We start from the raw sequence: 17,603 nt of genomic DNA on the forward strand, positions 1-17,603 counted from the left end.
CATCTACATCTTGCGTAACATTTGCTTATTTTCAGTATCGTAGAATTGTTGAAGTGATGTATTTTTAAAAACAGTGTATTTTGCATTTAAACTAAATGTTCCTTTAAAGTTTTTAAAGGAGGATTTTGTTTCCTTGCTTTATTTTACTAAAATGTTTATTTTTTTTAGGATAATAGGACATCTTATAGTTTTATAATTATTGTCTCAATACATTTTTCTAAAATTCTATTTGATTTTTCTCCACTTCCATTTCATTGGAATATTCAAATAATTGTTCCTACCTGTAGGTCTTTAAAGAATAAATTGTGGAATAATTCCACAATAATTGCAATTGTGGAATAATTCTTAAAACTATTCATAGGTAACTTTTTGTCTCTGTCAGTGCAACCTGTAACTTTGTGACTTATAAATTGCCACAAAATGCCTGTACAGGAGGTGGATTTTTCCCCTCCTGCCCCCTACTACATAATGGCTCTGTTGCAGCTGCTGTTTGGATATAGTTGCTATAGGCTTCTAACAGTCTGCTGTGGAAGGAGGCTTTGCATTACTTGAACTGAGGAAGGAAATAATTTGCACCAGGATGCCAGATAATTTGGTATAATAATAGCTTTCCAAATAGCAATCAGAAGAGTAAAAGGCATCTACCTTCCGTTTCCTATTTAAACATTCTTCAACACCATTACTGTTCTCTCATATCTTTATGGTATTATTTTCAGCCACAAGTCTGTTCTTTTTGCCTAATCTTAGTGGTATCCAAGATAACACATCTTAATTAACTTAATTTGGCTTTATATAAGCTGTTTTTCTGCTTCACTTATGCATCATGTTCCTTGTTTCCATAAGCTTTTCATATAGTATCATGAGCTTAAAAAAAAAATGTAAAAGAGATTTTAAACAAAAATCAAACTTCAAATCTATTTAAATATTTGTCCTATTCAGATGAAAGTTGTATTTATTCTTTTCTTTCTCCCCTCTTTTCCCCCAGGAAAGGTGTCCATCAAAAAAGAAGATTTATGCAACTACACAGGAAAAGAGAACTGGTTTATGCTTCAACCTGTTGATTCTAATTCAGAGGTTCAGGTAACTATTAAATTACACATTTACATTTTAAAAATTAAATATAGATGAGTGCGTATAATGGTAGAAGTTTATATTGAGCTGTGGCAGATAGAAGTTAGCATCTGTCTCATTCTTGTGAGACAGTTGTGTCTTTCAGCTTAATTAGAGAATAATGCATATTCAGCATTTCTAAGCTGGCTGTATTGTTCCCCAGTATTCTTAAAACTGGCAGAAGACTCAAAGCAACTGTTTGGGAAATGACTTAACGGTATTTTGATATCTGAAATATTTGGTGCAAAAGAGCAATGTACTTGAGACAGGTGAATAATTTAGGAAACTACTAGATCATTTTGGTTTTTTAGTCAGTTTTGGTGAAATTATGACTGATTATGTGACATGAAATGGTTAAAGTCTCCAAAACTGGAGGTACTTGTTCTGTGCCCATTTATTGTATTTTGAAATACTTTCTGCATTCAGTATCAAATAACTTGCGCTTCAGAGTTGTATTTTGATCTGTGGTTCAGGTTCTTCTGACAGGATTGTCCTAGTAATACGTGAAAATGAGATGGCTCTAGAAGTTTTAGCTGTTCTCTTTTTGGTTTGAAGAAGAAAACAGAGAAGTATTTTTGAGTATCTTTTAGCCTTGTTGCTGTGACAGGCAAATCTGAAAAAAATATTAAAATCTAATAACTTGGCTAAGGGAAAAAGTCTTGGACTTGGGAGAGTTTGTATTTTTCTAGTAACTCGAAAGCCCTTCTGGTTAGGGAGAATCTTGTCTACTTTTACAAGAGGTGAATGTGCACAGAATTCTCAAAAAAACCCCAAACGTGTTATTTTCCAGGATTAATCATCTCTGAGCTGTAAGCTTAGCATGCAGCTGTTAGGTGTCTAGGAGGGCATGTGATTGCTTTACATGAAAACCCATTTTTGAAACATCCAAGCACCACTTTCTTTTATCTGTTGGAAATCGGTCCTGGTTCGCTTAAAATGGAGTATAATAGAATAGTTCAGCTGGAAATGACCTACAGATCAGCTGGTCCAACTGCAAGTTGTCTCACTGTTCTTCTAATTCTTCCATCTAATCAGTCTGACTGTTCTAGAAAGTCTTTTTCAAATACAAAGTGAAAAGCAGTTTCTGCTTTGACTTGAATATTGTCATGCTTGCTATAATTTTTTCTCAGTCATAATGTATTGAATTAAATATTATTTTTTGTCATAATACTATGAGTAAGTATGAAAATTCAATTATCATATTCCATTAATAAAATTTAGCAATTTCTTATGTATTGGAAATAAATAATTTTCCGTGGCTTTGTAGCTCACAGTGGGATGTGAGCTCTATTCGATACTTTTCTGTGGCTGGGACGTGTCGACCCTGCTCCTGCCTGACACTTCCATTAAAGGATGACCTTTTCTGCTAAGGTGTGTGTCCTTTGTGGTAGTCTTTCCTTGGGTTAGGGCATTTTGGTAGGTTTCTCCTGTTCTGCTTCCTTTTTCCAAGAAATTTGTAAGAGCAGTATATGGAATGTGAGCACAGTATATGAACACCTGCAGGCATACTAATTTTAAATATAGCTCCTAGCCCAGCTTCCACTGAAGAGCTGTAGAAAATTTGTATTTATTATAGATACTTGTACTATTTTATAATGTAGAAAGGACCAAAATATATAAACAGTGAGAAAAAAAAAATATATAAACAGGGAGGAAAAAACCTCTTAAAATACAGAGTTAAAATGCAGTAGCAATAGTAAAAACAAAAGTGTTGAACTAAATTCCTTTTGTAGTTCTGAAGTTTAAGTTGGTGATTTGGACACTCTGATTTTAACTCCTTTATCATGTGAATCTTGGCTACATAATCAACAGCTCCATCTTTCTCTAGTCAGTATCTGAAAACTGATTGTAAAGTATAAATGGTACTTACCTGCCTTTGAACAACCCTGAGATCTACAGATTAAGAGTACGTGTGCTGCTTATTTATTGTATAAGAATGCCTGATTTCTTTTTATTTTTTGATCTAAAAACAACCCGTACAACCGCGTTTAAAACCTGGTTGCATATTATGTTGAAAGTTCTGATATTTCCTGCAGACCAACCACTGCAGGAAATCATCATGCTGCTCTCAATAAACAAAACAATGAAAACATACTCAAAACTCTCCATACGTGTAAGGGAAATATTTACTTAGAGCCATGTTACTGTAGCCATCATGGTGCTGAGTTTTGGATAAACTGCATCTATAGATGGTTCTCAAGAGCAGTAAAGTTTCTGTTTTACTCCTGGTGGTCAGTGTAGAACAGATTATTTTTGTTTAATTATTGTTTTTTTTAAGCAAAAGGAAGAGATGTTCAGGGCATTCACAAGGTCTGCATACTAAAACTAGTTAAGGCAGCTATTACAGTAAGTACTACTAATGTTGTCTTTTTCTTTGTCATTCAAAAACTTTGCCTTGTAAGGCTGTTGGCATGCTTCTTGCTATCCTGTTTTCATCCTCTGAATCTATTTTTGTAATTGAGTTTCTCTGCTTGACAAATATTTTCTTAATGTACCTGTGTTTCAGTGCATGTAGTAACAGTTTGCAGAACACTTGGCAAGCATCCCAGAAGAGTTACATTTAAAACTTCGGTATAAAAGAAACTTCACTTCTCCTCCCATGTGACATAGAGAGAAACACAGCCCTTGCCCCAGGGGATTTACAATAAAAACATTTCAGTTTTATGTGAAAACATAAGTACTTTAGAAAATGTGTGCAAGGTCAGCTAGGGGTTTTACTTCCATGTTAGTGTTGTACAGCAGAACTATACTTCATATTATATCTTGCTTTGTTTGCTGCACTTTAAAATTACCTTCCACGTCACAACCTTAAGAATGATAATTGTGGACAGACCATTGTCATCTGATGATCCATTTAGCAAATAGATAAATTCCAAGAACACTAAGGAGAATATGGTTGAGAGGAAAGACTGTGTTACTGTGTGATTGTCTTAGATGTGAAAGCCATGGTGAACGGCCAGACACCAAAAGGAGTAGCAGTATTGTTCAAGCAGTAGATGTTTGGAGCAAGGTTGTAGTACCAAATTTTGATCATGCCAGGAAAGTTGCATATTGGAGTTTTTGGAGCCTTTTTATTGAAAGGGTGGAGTGGTCTTGCCGTTGCGAAGTTCTGAAGTTGATTCACGCTGTGCCATCATTTATGGATTCTTTTTCTTAATACATCCTACAGTCTCAGAAACAGAAAAGGAGGAAGCCAGGTTTAGCAATTATTGCCATCTTTTCCTCTCCTTTGGTTGTGTTTGCTATTCCATGAGTGCATCAGCAGACTTCGTGAGACAGTTGAAAGCTGCACTGGGATGCATAGTCAATTTCTAAATGATCTTGAGTCTGATGGGATGGACAGGATTTCACAGCAGGGTATTAAATGTTACTGGTTATGGCTACTACATACTATTCTAATTTTCTAAATATGTCTGACTGCCTTCAGAGTCCAAGGTCAATTTAGAACTTTCTCCTGAAATGCTCACAAGCTCACTGTTGGTTTGTTCAAGGCTTCATCCTGTGCTTAGGACAAAAAAGACTGCAAGGGACTCTTGTCCTTGGTACTTCCTCAAGCTGGAAGAAATATTTTTTGCATGTGTTAGATCTGTGGAGACTTGACCGATTCATGTGGTGTCTACAGTTGGGGATAACGCTTCTCTTTGTCATTGTCTCTCCAAGTTCAAATGCATTACACTCCACTTGCAGGATATGTGCTTTAGAATACATATTTGCTTAAAGTGGATATATTGGAATTACCTTAAATAGCTTCTAACTGTAAACTATATTGTTGTTCTAATTACTACTTTTAAAATAAAGGCTTTTAATACTATTTATGTTTCTCTCTTGTTTTTTTCAGGGAAAAGTTCACCTTGAATTAAAACTGAATGAACTGATAACAGATAATGGATCTGTGTGCCAGCAACTAGTAGTACAGTAAGAAAATACATTAATCCTTGAATATTTAGTTGTTTGTTAGATCACAATAGGATTTGTCTCTCTTAATACTGAATGTCTGCAGATGTTGGTACCAACAATGTTTTCCTTTTTGTGTGACTTTCCATGGAGCCTACCTTGCTGAGGGAATAGATGTATGCTTAGGAAGCTCCTGCACAAGCTTTTCACAACTGCTCGTCTCTGTTGCTCCCAAAGCACTCACCTTTTTTTTAGGACTCAGCATGGCTGTCTGGTATCATTAGTTCAGTGTCTTGTAATTCCAATTGACTTGGGTCTGGTGAGAAAGCCAGGAATACCCGAAACTGCTGTTACTGACAGAATTGAGCTGCTGGCAGGTGTTGGGAACAGTGTGAAACTTCTTCAGTAGTAATATTTTGGTTTGTGAAAATCCACTTTTAGTTTTGCTTCAGAATTACTTTCTCGTGGGTAGCCATGATAAGGAGTTTTTCTAGAAAAACAAAGTATGGGAATTGCCATTTTGGAGCAGCATAACTTTGCCACGTTTCAGTATAATTTCTTAGCGACAGCTTCAGGAGTTTTCACTATCAAACAATTTTGACTCTGAAGTGTAAAGACATTACAGCATGTCAAAGAGCTTCACAGAAACAGTAAGATTTTGGTATATGTTATTTCATAAAAGACAAATGTCACCAATATTAAAAAGCGCAGAATGAGACGCATTGGAAGATAGTAACCAGCGTGTATTCTTGCATGTTTCTCTTAGAGCTGTATTTGATAATGATCCAGTGTGCTGGCTTTGGGACTCTGAATGTAGAGCTTACAGATAGTAGTCACAGCAGACTAAAATTTCACATATACTGGTCATTTCTGCTGCTTTTTATTCGTTATTAAGCAATGCATTTAAGGCTTGAAATTGATAAGCAGCTAACGCAAATAAAACTGTACAGAAATGTTTTGACACTCATAAAAAGTTTATCTGATAATGGCATACTGGAAGAAACCAGTCTTTCTTAGAAACTAACTAATCCTATCCTATATTTTGGAAGAAATCTGTCAGCCTTCTATGTTATTTGCCTCTGGGAGACTGTTTCCCCTCATTGAATAGACCAGTGGAAAGCAATGACCTGCAGACTCAGTGAGATTGGCAGCGTTCTCTTGTAACTCTTCCTTATGTTCTCAGCATGAGTAAGGTTCAGGAGAACAAGTCAGTCTTACCTCAGGTTTTTATTTTTAGTGATTCAGAAAGAAATAAAGGCTCCTCTGCACTTGTCTTCTGACAGATTGTGGGATAGACCAAGTGAAGAAAAAGTGTACAAACTAGGGGATTATAAAGACTAAAGGAAGATTAAGAGTTAAAAACTCAAAACATAGTAAGATTCTTTAATTTTGCTTTCCAATATTGTTCATTAACTTATATATTTATTCAGAGAGTGAGGTGATGGTTTTTGGCTTTTTAAAATCTTTTTAATCTTCTCTGAGGATTTAGCGAGAAAGAATGGGTTGTATTGCAAAACTGTGAGGGGAGGAAATGGTGTGTGGTTTTCCATTTGTCTCACTGACTTCATGTTCTCATCAGCTCCAGGGAGCAGGGGGGACCATTACACTGTCGATTTTGCTAATGTAATTTTCATTATGAAGTTTAAATTACATTCCTTTTGTCTTAATCAACTATCTAAACCAAGATGAGTAGTTTAGTTGTAGCAAGACGTAGCAAAATAATCTCTTTGCTTTTCTGTTGCTTGGTATGGAAAGGGAAGGTAGTTCTGTGAAAGAACTGAACCAGTGAAACTAGTGGTGCTTCCGTGGCTCTTGTAGGCTGATAGTTCAGATAAGATATGGAAACTTGCAGTACATTAATGTATATTTGTAACTTAAAGAGAATTTAGAATGTGTTTCTCTTTGTACAGTGGGTGGCAGCTTTGTTGGTTGGGAGTCCTGCTGTTCTTACTTATGTATCCCACTTGTAGCACAAGGCACAATTAAAATGGCTTTTCCGCCATGGACTATTCACCACCAAAAGCTGTCTGGAGCTTTCTGACTTTATATTTTATTCCGAACTTAACTTTCTGATAGATGTTGGGGTTTTTAAATTTATTTTTTTATATATATCCATGGACTTTAGTCTAAGTTAATTTTTTAATTATGATTTTTAAAACATTTTTGTTTTTTTCACGATGAAGAAAAGTTACTTTAGAAAGTTCCTGTTGCAGATTGCAGCTTTGAGTCGGAAGTGGGTTACTCAATGTGCCCTCTCTTAGGATCTCTTTATGATGGAGATAAACGATCAAAAGGAAGTCAGGGTTCTTTGGTGGTTGCTGCACTCACCCACTCACTGACATGTGGGAGAGGATTGTGCGTTAAACGCTGCAGTATTACATCAGTACTTTTGTCTTCGTCTGAGATTATGAAATGCACTAGAGTTCCTTAAACTAAAAATATTTAGTAGTATTTTACCACACATGCTGATAGCTTTGAAAAAAATGGCTGTATAAGTAGTATATTGTACATAAATGTATTTTTGGATGTACGCATGAGAAATAAGAAATCTCTCACTGGATATAGCATTATAGAAATGGATGTGAGGGAATTTTTGGGACCCATTTGATCATAAAGCATGAGAAAGTTACAGAAGATATGTTAGATTATTTAATGGAAAATTTCAACTCTTTAAAAGTCTGCTTATTTTGTAAATTTCTGAGTATAATTAGTCAGTGATGCACTTACGGCTATGTTTTGTTAGTCACCAGGTGCTGAGAAGTCATTGTATTAGTAACTCCTTTAACAAAGCTGGAAGATAGGAAGCAGCAGAGCTGTGATTGAGTAAAAGAAGACAAAGAGTGGGTGTATATGTATATTTCTGTCCCTGCCTCTTCTTGACCTTTCCAAAAACTGAAAAAGTATTGGCCACAGAAAAAAAAAAAAAAAAGTAGAAAAAAAAATTCTTAAAATACAGGCGATAATGCTTCCCTTTCAGAGCCATGTTTTACTTCATGTCCAAATTAACAATCTCTCAGGATAATGAGATAGGGAAGCTTTTAAACCTTCACCTGTTACATTTTTATGTAGGATAAGAGAATTCTAGACACTTGGGCTGGCTTTTGTGCATTGGTAAGTTTCTAATGGATTTCCACCATGTATTCTCTGAGAGCCTAGAAGTTCTACAAAGATGTAAAGTAGTAGCTATAACTTCCACAACACTAGAGGAAATATCGTGTTAAATGCACAGACAATAGCAAGTGATTCAAGGGCTGTGATTCTAAGCATTATCTGGAATCCCCCCTCACCTTTTATGTGGCTAAACCAAAGTGTTAGGAGTACACCTGACTAGGCTACAGATTCTAAGTATTTTGATTCTGTAGACATGGTTATAGAAACAATTTTTGTTGTTCTTCTAGGTGGGTTTTATGATGTGGATGATTTAAAAACTGAAAATCATTCCAGTAGGAAGCAGTTAAAGATTTGGACAAGAGAGAGCTGCTGATGATGTTAGCCTCTTACAGCTCGTGTGGGAGGGACAAAGGCTTTGTTTCTCATGCTAGTATGTATAGTAAACCCAACTTTTCCAAGCAAGAAGTTGTTGGGAAAAGAACATGTGATTTTTAGAAAGATAAGTGTTGCTGCATATACTGAAGGGTTGGTCAGTTGTCGTGTAATGAAACCAGGAATGTGATTCCTCATGTTTGTTTGTTTTTGTACTCTATCTTCCACCCAACTCCTTCTGGTTTTTGTTTTTAATTTAGTTCCTTATTAGGGTTCTGTTCTTCAACTTTATATAAGGGATGTAAGCTTGGGGAAGATTAAATATTAATGTATCACAAACTACATATATATCAGTGAAACTGTGGATAACCGGCAAAAAATTTTCCTTAAAAACTGGAAGTCTCCTTCTGTTGCTCAAGTTGACAAAAAGTGGTGCAAGGTACACCACAACTGACTGATCTGGTCTCACTTGGTGCAGAGGGACAGGACTGGGAGGGAAGGGAAGAAAAAGTGGTGAGTTTTCTTAAGGTGGGATTTTCTAAAGCCAGCTGCATCTTTCAGGTTGTATAAGCATTCTAAAGACATTATATTGGAATACATATTTCCCTGGAGGAAGTCAAATTAAGGTTTGTAATTACTTATATCAATGAAGTTCTTACACTATTTTTTAAAAATACAAGCATACAGTTAGTTTTCCTTTGAATGACTCTCTTAGAGACCACTTACAGTGGGCTAGGCCCTGATTTTATACATAATTTTTGTATTAATTGGAAACTTTACATTAAATTTCGTGTAGATACACCGGAATCCATTTTTGAATTAATTTTTGTCTCTGATTCCAGTTATTTCCTTTTCTAATGTGTGAATGAGGAGGTAAAAAAGATAATGCAGTAGGTTAACTGCTGGCTCAGTGCTGGCTCTGGTTTTTTTTTCTAAAGCTGCAATGGCATGTATAGTATCACATTTTAAAAATATACATTTGCAGTGTTCCTTTCTGAGAGTCTGTAAAAACAAGTTTGTGTGACCATTGTTTGCGTATTTGCTGTTGCTGAAACGGATGATACTTGAAAGGTTTCTTGCCAAATTAGGCTGTTGGATGGTAGGACTCGCCTTCTCTGTGTTTGGCATGACTTCAATGCTGAAAGAAACAGTTTTATGTATTTACCATGCAGCTACTTGAAAGCCCAGAAGCAGCTTGTTACAGCTAGATTTTGTCTTTTTGGGCACTTTACTTAACAAAATATACACTGTACTATCTAAAATTGACCTGTCGGTTACTGCCCTGTTTATACTTCATCTGCTCCCATGAAGTCATTCTAAGGAATGTAACAATTTTTATGAAGTTCACAAATCCTTATGGATGGAGGTATTTAGTTTCCGCACTTGGAGGACTTCAGTTGGTTTGAATGGTAGAGGTAGTCCCTCCATCACTGAAGGGGTTTCTTGTGGGCTGTGTCTTTTTAAGGACTTATTTCCATCTGATGAGCTGAATATATGCCAGTTGTATCTGAAAGGCTTGTATTTCCTGTATGAAACTCCTCTTGCAGAACAAACTACTGTGATGTGAAGCAAGAATTAATGTAAACTGAAAGTTCTCTTATACTGTACCATAACTGATCAGTAGTTTGAGAAAAGAACAAAAGTCCTTCTGTTAGCTATTGCTTAGGCTTTACATAAAGATGTAGTAATTAAAAATATGAGAGACTTTTAAATTCCTGTCTGCATATTTATACCTTTTCAATGAAAAGTGCCAGCCTAGATAGATGAAAGCATTTATCAAAGCTGAAATATTTACCATATGGTAGAAATATATTTATTGTGGTTGTCAGGATAGGAGTGTATATTTAGTGTTATTTTCATTTTTGATTGGTCAAAATGTGTGTTTGTTGTCATTGGGTTTTTTGGTGTTGCGTTTGGATTTTTTTCGTGTTGTAGAAGGTTGCAGTTGTAGCACTTGCATGATTCTTTGGGGAAGGGCAGCATTCTGTGAGGTTTGCGAGCTGGTGAAATCCTTGAGGCTGCACTTTTCAGTGCACTTTTCCATTTCTGTTAAGTCTACTCTAATTGAACCACTTCAAACATCTCAAAAAAAAAAAATTGAATGTATTTACTGGAGGCTGTTTGTTTACTCGCTTAAAACTATCTGCAGTAATTCAGTCCCTAGGAAGTAACAATCCTGTTTGATAGTACTGAGCTGATGTAATGGCTTCCCACCTGGAATGGCTGCTTGCCTTGCACTGCCTTTGGAGCTTGTGACATCTTCTTGCGTGAATAGCTTAATTCAGGTTGCCAAACTGAATGAAAACGAGCTCGAAACCTGAACACCTTCTGCAAGATCAGTAAACAGAACCACCATTAGGTGATAGATGCAAGGCAGGAGTGTGTTTCAGTGCAGTTCGGTTGGGTTAGCGGTGCTGTCAGATAATGTCTAAAGCAGACTCCAGGCAGTAACTGGAGAGTTCAGGAGTGGTCATGACAGGCCAGCTTAGAGTGAGAGATGGAAGCGTGAGACAAATTTGGAACAAATTCTTGAGCCTGATTGGTCTGAAAATGAAAGATTTGGAAATATTAGGGGTTGATGATCAGGGACACTGAGGTGGTGTTTGTTTTGTGAGGTGTTGGAACAGAGTAGGCTGTCTAACCTAGGTAGGACCTTGCTTGCGGGCAGTGGAACTGAGGCTTGGGCAGGAGATGAAAAGGGAATGGTAGAACTGCCTACGCAGGGAGACTGACTGGAGCGTGAAATCAGCCTGAAGTGACAGATCTGTGTGATGAATCTGGAGATTCTAGTTCTGCAGCAAGGCTGTGTAGTTGTCAACAAAATGTTTTCAACTTACAGGAAATTGTGAACAAGCTGTCCTTTAGTTTGTACATGTTGTGGTCAAGCTCTGAGAAGACAGGGAGGCTGGAACAAACCATTTCTGTAATCAAAAGTAGGGCATGGTGATCATTTTTGTTGATATGATAATAAACGTTTTCCCATGAGATCGTTCTGTCAAGTACGCTGGTCATTCATACAGGGATCAGGAAGGGAGTGAGAAGCTTCATACATAGGGAAAGAAACTGTAGGGCATGTCTGTTTGCTGGAGAAACCCTGGAGCTTGTTGAACAAGACAAAGGCTGTAGGAAGAGAACTTGTGGTGTTCTTGTAAAAATAGTTGAATTCCATCCAGATAAGTTGGACTTGATCCATCTGCTATGAATTTTCTGTGAGATTCAAGTTGAGACTAACTTACAGGTACTCACACCTGAAACCAAAAATCTCTGGGAGCTACAGAGACAGGATGTTTAGTGCTACTAAGTGCCTGATAGTCTGAAGGGATCAAGTCCTAGGTGCCCCAAATCAGATACCCCAAATGACTGAGAAGTCTAGACAGTTTAATTTTGTTGCCACTCTTCTGTGTCACGTGTGTGTTGGAGGAGGAATCAATTAATGCTTATGAAACAACTGGATGTTTCAAGAACCCGTTTAAAATAGTGGGTTTGAAATCACTGTAGGGTACATTGTGATTCAAAAATTGAAACGCTGAAGGCCACATGCTGGAAAGCTGGAAGAAAAATAACAAATGATTGTGCAGTGGTTCAGCACTCAGTGTTCCCTGAACTGGCTAAGACAAAGGGACTTTTGGAGGGGGAAAATACCATTTGGTTTATAATTGTGCACACTCCAGAGAGGGTGGGGTTGTGAGGCAGCACGGGAGTGTTAGTGTCTGCTGTTTACCACTTGTGAATGTTTGAGTTGGCAAATCTTATTATCTTTTTAACACTGTGTTTTCTACAGTAGAAGAAAGCATTCACTTAACAGCATGCAGCTACTGTTGCTGCTATGTAACTTTAACTTGATCTGCACAACTTAATATTCCACATTGAAATATTAGAATGTTTACTTGATTATTAATACAAATGTAGAGCAGAAAAATATTGTTTTCTCCTTAAGTTACATATAATAGGTTTTGGATTTCATTCAAACTGGCTAATTACAGCAACCAAAACTTACTTATATTAACTTAGTTAAATTCCTGAAGTACATTATTTAAAACCAGATTATTTTAAAAAGTGAGAGCAGGAATATAACATTCAGATCTCACTTGGGTCTTGCTTATGAGACTGTAATCTGCTGAATGTTTCTGGACTTAATATGTACTACACTTTGCGTGGCTACATTAGAGCATCATTCTGCTAGAAAACCTGGTTTCTGCTATAAATTTACAAACTGTTTTGCTTTACTTTTCTTATTCCAGCTGTTTTTACATAGTATCCATATGTGGGCAGCATCTGAAGGTTAGTCAGCTTGCTGACCCAGTTCTGCTTTAGTAGTGCTGCTGCTGTGGTGGTTTTCAAATATTGCAAGCCTTCAGAAAAGGTCCAGCAAATGTGTGTCTGTCCCCATGAGCATTACTTGCTAACCAGCCCGTGCTTTTTGCATCAGGAATGGTGCAGTGTCCCTATGTACCTGTTAAACACGACCTTAAAAATATTGTATGAATTATGGAAGAAAAGAGTATTTTTAAAAGGTCTATTTAACCCTGATCATGCACTATTGTTGAAAGAGTTTGAAAATAAACTTAAAGCACTATTTCAAAGGAAATATTATTTTTTCTTTGTTACTGAATAGTATGGATAGAGCTTAGACATACTAGGACTGTATACTAATAGTTTTGAATGATTACTTTTAAATAACTTTTCAGGATATGACTTTGCATTTCTTACCTTACTTAGGATGTAGTTCAGCTGAAACAAAATATTTGAATCCATTTTAATGCCTCCCAAATGTAATTGCTGCTATTTAGATGAGATCAAATAGCTTTTTGTGGGCCTCGAGAAATCAAATTTTAAAGTTAATGAAGTCTGCAGTTTTCCTTAACATGGTTCATTTTGCTTAGGATTTTTCCATGCGTGTGTGATACTGGAATGCTTTTACTGAAGCAATTCCAATAATTTTGTTCTCACAGAACCCCCTAAGTCTGACTGTACACTTGAGTATGATCTTGTATTACTGTCGAGAGATCTGTAGTTACCTTCTATTTCATGTACATACATTACATTGAGTTGAGATATGTATCAATGTGTAATGCAGCAGGACTTAATAAAATATTTTTAAAAATAAAGTATTGTTTGGGTTTATTTTTTTAAAGTGATAGACATTGCTTCACTGATGTAGTGATTGCCTTTTCCTTGTAGCATAAAGGAGTGCCATGGGTTGCCTCTTATAAATGGACAGAATTGTGACCCTTACGCAACAGTCTCTCTTGTGGGCCCTTCCAGGTAACATTTTGGTTTTAAATTATTTGACCTAAAATGCTGTGATCTTAGACATGGAAAAGAAGGTCACAGGTTTTGAGCAAAATCTTTAAAATCTAGAAAAATCTTAAAGTGTCTTCTGCGTACATCACATCTCCTGTTGTTACTGTACTCTCACCTTCCCTACTGTACTCTGAAGATGATGAAAGTGGTTGGTCTGTCTGAATTACCTGCACTGGTCAGTAACCACTTGTCACTCAGTTCTTTCTTTCTTCTCAGGTTTTGTACTGGACTCTTGTTATCTGCACTGTACTTGCTATGAATTTTTCTCAAATTCCTGTATGGGATGATACAGTCAATTGCTCACTTGCCTTCCTCTATTTCCTGTTTTTCTTAGTGTGAGAGTTTCTTTGTGGGAAATATTTAGCAATTGGGAGGAAGCAAGAGTAGAGGCTCTGGTGAGACCTTTCTGATGCCAGCACCTTCAGAATGCTACATTCAAAGTCCCCATGGTTGTTGGGGTTTTCTATTGAAGAAAAATCCCACATCACACGCATTCACTATCTGCAAGTCCTGCACCAATAACATCTAAAGTAAGCTAGGTTTCAGGTGTTTATTTTTTTGCAACATTAAACCTTAGTCAATCTACTTTCTCCAGTACTGAAGAATTGCCACTGTGAGCAAAGAGGCAGAACGGCTTGTAGTAGACTTGTATTTTTAAAGACTTCGGAAGGATTGTCCATGAGTAAGCACTGAGTGAATGGGGTTTTTTTATTTTCCTCCTTGGTAATAGATGATCACTTTTTTTAAGGTTTGGGCTGGTGGGGTGTGTGTTTGTTTTGTTTTGTGTGTTTGTTTGTTTGGGTTTTTTTTTTTGTTTGGCTTGATTAGTTGTGTTTTTTTAAGAGGACTAGAGAGATTTAAGCATTATACCTAGGAAGCATGGTTTTGATAGCTGAAGGAGGTAAATTGCCATGTATTTCCCTTTTTAGTCCCATGATACAGATGGAACCAGGTGAATGGTGGTTCCACAAAATGTTTACCCCTTGATATAGGAATATATGTGTGCAAATCTGACGGAAGTGCCTCATTAAGATTTTCCAATCCCATGCGTGTGTGACTTGTGTACCAGGACTGAAATATTTATATGACCAATGCATGAAAACATTTAGTTGATGTCTAGAACAGTTTTTCTTCTGTCATCTGTTCTTCCCCTTCATTCTGTTATTTGTTTCTTTTAGAAAGCATCTTTATACTATCTGTTCTTTACTAACTGTATAAGACTGTATTCTTTTATAAAATGTGTAAAATTCAAAACAAAACACAAGGGAGTGGGGAGCAACTGTTTTGTTTGACTGTATACTGCTTCGTATCTAGCATTAGCAGCAGTTCCTTCCAAAGAAAAGGTTCAGTTACTTGGTGTAACCTTCTCTCTGTAAAGAAGTCATGGGTATTTACCTGATAAAAGAGGGTAGGAAAACGGAAATTGGTGATTGAATAAGAGGAGGAAAACTGTGCTTGTAACCTGCAAGCAGTGGGAAGGAGATTGCCTGCAGACTTAAGTTTGAAATGCTTTGAAGTCATTAATATATTTTACTTGATAGATGTAATTTATACCTGTTTGTGAAAATAAATAGAAACTTTGAGCTGGACAGATGCACAGTTAACTAGGTACAGGACTTGAAATTTTAACTTTTCAAACTATATTGTGAAGATGAACTCATTTAGTATTTTCTTCATTGATCAAAGTGATTTCTAAAGTGACAAAAAATGTTTTAACGTAAATGCATGGGTCCTTCTTGACAATAGAATGTCTTTATAATTGTGTGTTTAAGTTGTCTATGGTAAAAATTTTACCACATTGGAACAGGAATGACCAAAAGAAGACCAAAGTAAAGAAGAAAACAAGCAATCCGCAGTTTAACGAAACATTTTATTTTGAGGTAACTTTTTGTGTGGTATTCTGCCTGTTTATCTGTTTTATGCAACCCTTCAAGTATTTTTAAGCAAGCTGCATAGCAGTACCTAACGCAGGAAGGCCTCTTCAAGCAAATTGAAGAGCTTTTCCTAGCCTCTCAAATGGAAGTGAATCACATACTTGAATTTCTGGGGCTGCCAGACAATAGCGTTCACCTTCAATTGCTATGTGAAAAAGAACTTCCTCACAAGCATGTATGTGAAGGTAATTTGTTGTCTTGAATCACTTTATAGTGCATCTGTTGCCATCAGGAGTTCTGAGAGAAAATTAATATATCCCGTGGAATTCAATTTAGATATTTTCAAGAACAATGAGCTAAAAAAACCGCAATTTATTTCTTTAATAAAATGAAGTAACAATTATACCAAATAAAGCCTAATTTTATTATTTTATTTTTAAAAAACTTTTTCATTATTTAGGACTTTATTTCAGTTCTACATGAGTTACCCTACAGTAACCAAATTATGAGTTTCAATTTTCATCCGACTTGTCTCCATAAGAAAATCCATGTTTGCATGTAAGCATACTATACTGTTCAGCTGAGGGTTGGAATTAGTACAACTATTACATGTGCTTCAAATGGATTATAATTTAATGTGTTTATATATATGCTGCTCCTGCTGTGGGACTTACATGAAAAATTGTTCCATTCTGGTGTATAGAATATGAACTTAAAGCGTGTTTCAATTGACCTGCTCAAGATACTGAGTGTATTTTTTTAGGTAGTATATCAGGATAAAAACGTGATCCAAACCACTCCAGTAACTTCATGACTTTTGATTTATTGGAGTTAAACTGAGAATGCAATCAGTCAAAAAATGGAGAAAATTAAAATAAGAGTTTGTAGTTGTGATAAAACTCAGTCAAGAAGAGCGGGCTTCTTATTTGTTGTTTCCTTTAACATCTCATAACTAACTAATACTTTCTTGGGGCTCATGCTGAAACTGAATAAATTATTTCCAGTTTCATGTCATACTTCCTTTTTTATTTTCCTAATAAGTCTGTACTATAATTTCCTTAAATATCAGTTAACCTCATCAGGCTCCGCCATGAACCCTTCTTGACCAGTTTTTCACCTGCTCTCCTGTTTGGCGAATTGAACTTTTTCGTTTTTAAAGGAAACAGTAACTATTTAGCAGTGTTAAAGAGGCAGGGTTTTCTTTGTTTTTTGATATTCATAATAAAATTGTAAAAAGTGTTAATAGAAGGAATTACTTCCAGGTAACCAGGTCCAGCAGTTACACCAAAAAGTCCCAGTTTCAGGTGGAAGAAGAAGATATTGAGAAACTAGAAGTCAGGTACGTTACGTAGATTAGAAAGTAATCTATTTTATCATTATTAAATAATAATATTTTATCATCAAAACAATAAAGAAATGTTTTAGTGTAACTCTAGAGAATTGTAGGAAAGATCCTTCTAACATACAAAATTATTCAAACTTTTCAGTGCATTTCTTACTGAAGATGAGGTTTTTTTAATATTTTTAAGTAAATAGTGGTAGAGCATTTTTGCCCCCTAAATTTGTTTCTTGTGCTTGTGAGTAGAGAGGCATGAGGACCTCCTATCAATGTATAGTAGTTTGGGCAGAATATTGATTATAGAACTTGTAGTGAAGGATAACAGCACACCTGATGCTAGTCCATGGTTTCAAGTGTAGTTGACTATTTTAATAAAAACAGAGAGAAAAGCCTCTTTTATGAGATTTTAATAATTTTTTGCATTGCTTCGTAGAGGAACGTTTGCGATGCATCTTTTCCTTGCAAATGCAAAGAATACTTCAAAGTATGTTCCCCTTTTCTGCTGCTAGCCTTAGAACAGGCCTGTCTGTACTTACGCTGTATAGTTTGAACAGCTGAGAGCCCCATACTCAGTCTTTCTAGTGCGCTCATGCACATAC

The 17,603-nt window shown here is 36.1% G+C and overlaps 1 protein-coding gene across 2 annotated transcripts in view; it reads left to right on the plus strand.

Moving 5' to 3' along the window:
• Positions 1 to 17,603, plus strand: part of RASA2 (RAS p21 protein activator 2) — a 423,219-nt gene that overhangs the window by 386,876 nt on the left and 18,740 nt on the right. The window contains exons 4-8 of one of the 2 annotated variants that reach the window (XM_065844393.2): positions 986 to 1,080; positions 4,949 to 5,025; positions 13,669 to 13,752; positions 15,599 to 15,671; positions 16,928 to 17,004. The exons of the other annotated variant lie outside the window; for it this stretch is intronic. Of the exons in view, the coding sequence (XP_065700465.1) occupies positions 986 to 1,080; positions 4,949 to 5,025; positions 13,669 to 13,752; positions 15,599 to 15,671; positions 16,928 to 17,004 (406 nt within the window). The remainder of the gene's footprint in view (positions 1 to 985; positions 1,081 to 4,948; positions 5,026 to 13,668; positions 13,753 to 15,598; positions 15,672 to 16,927; positions 17,005 to 17,603) is intronic. 2 annotated transcript variants of the gene reach the window in all.

Source organism: Patagioenas fasciata, chromosome 9 (genome assembly GCF_037038585.1).
Source record: "Patagioenas fasciata isolate bPatFas1 chromosome 9, bPatFas1.hap1, whole genome shotgun sequence".
Classification (NCBI taxonomy): Eukaryota; Metazoa; Chordata; class Aves; order Columbiformes; family Columbidae; genus Patagioenas; species Patagioenas fasciata.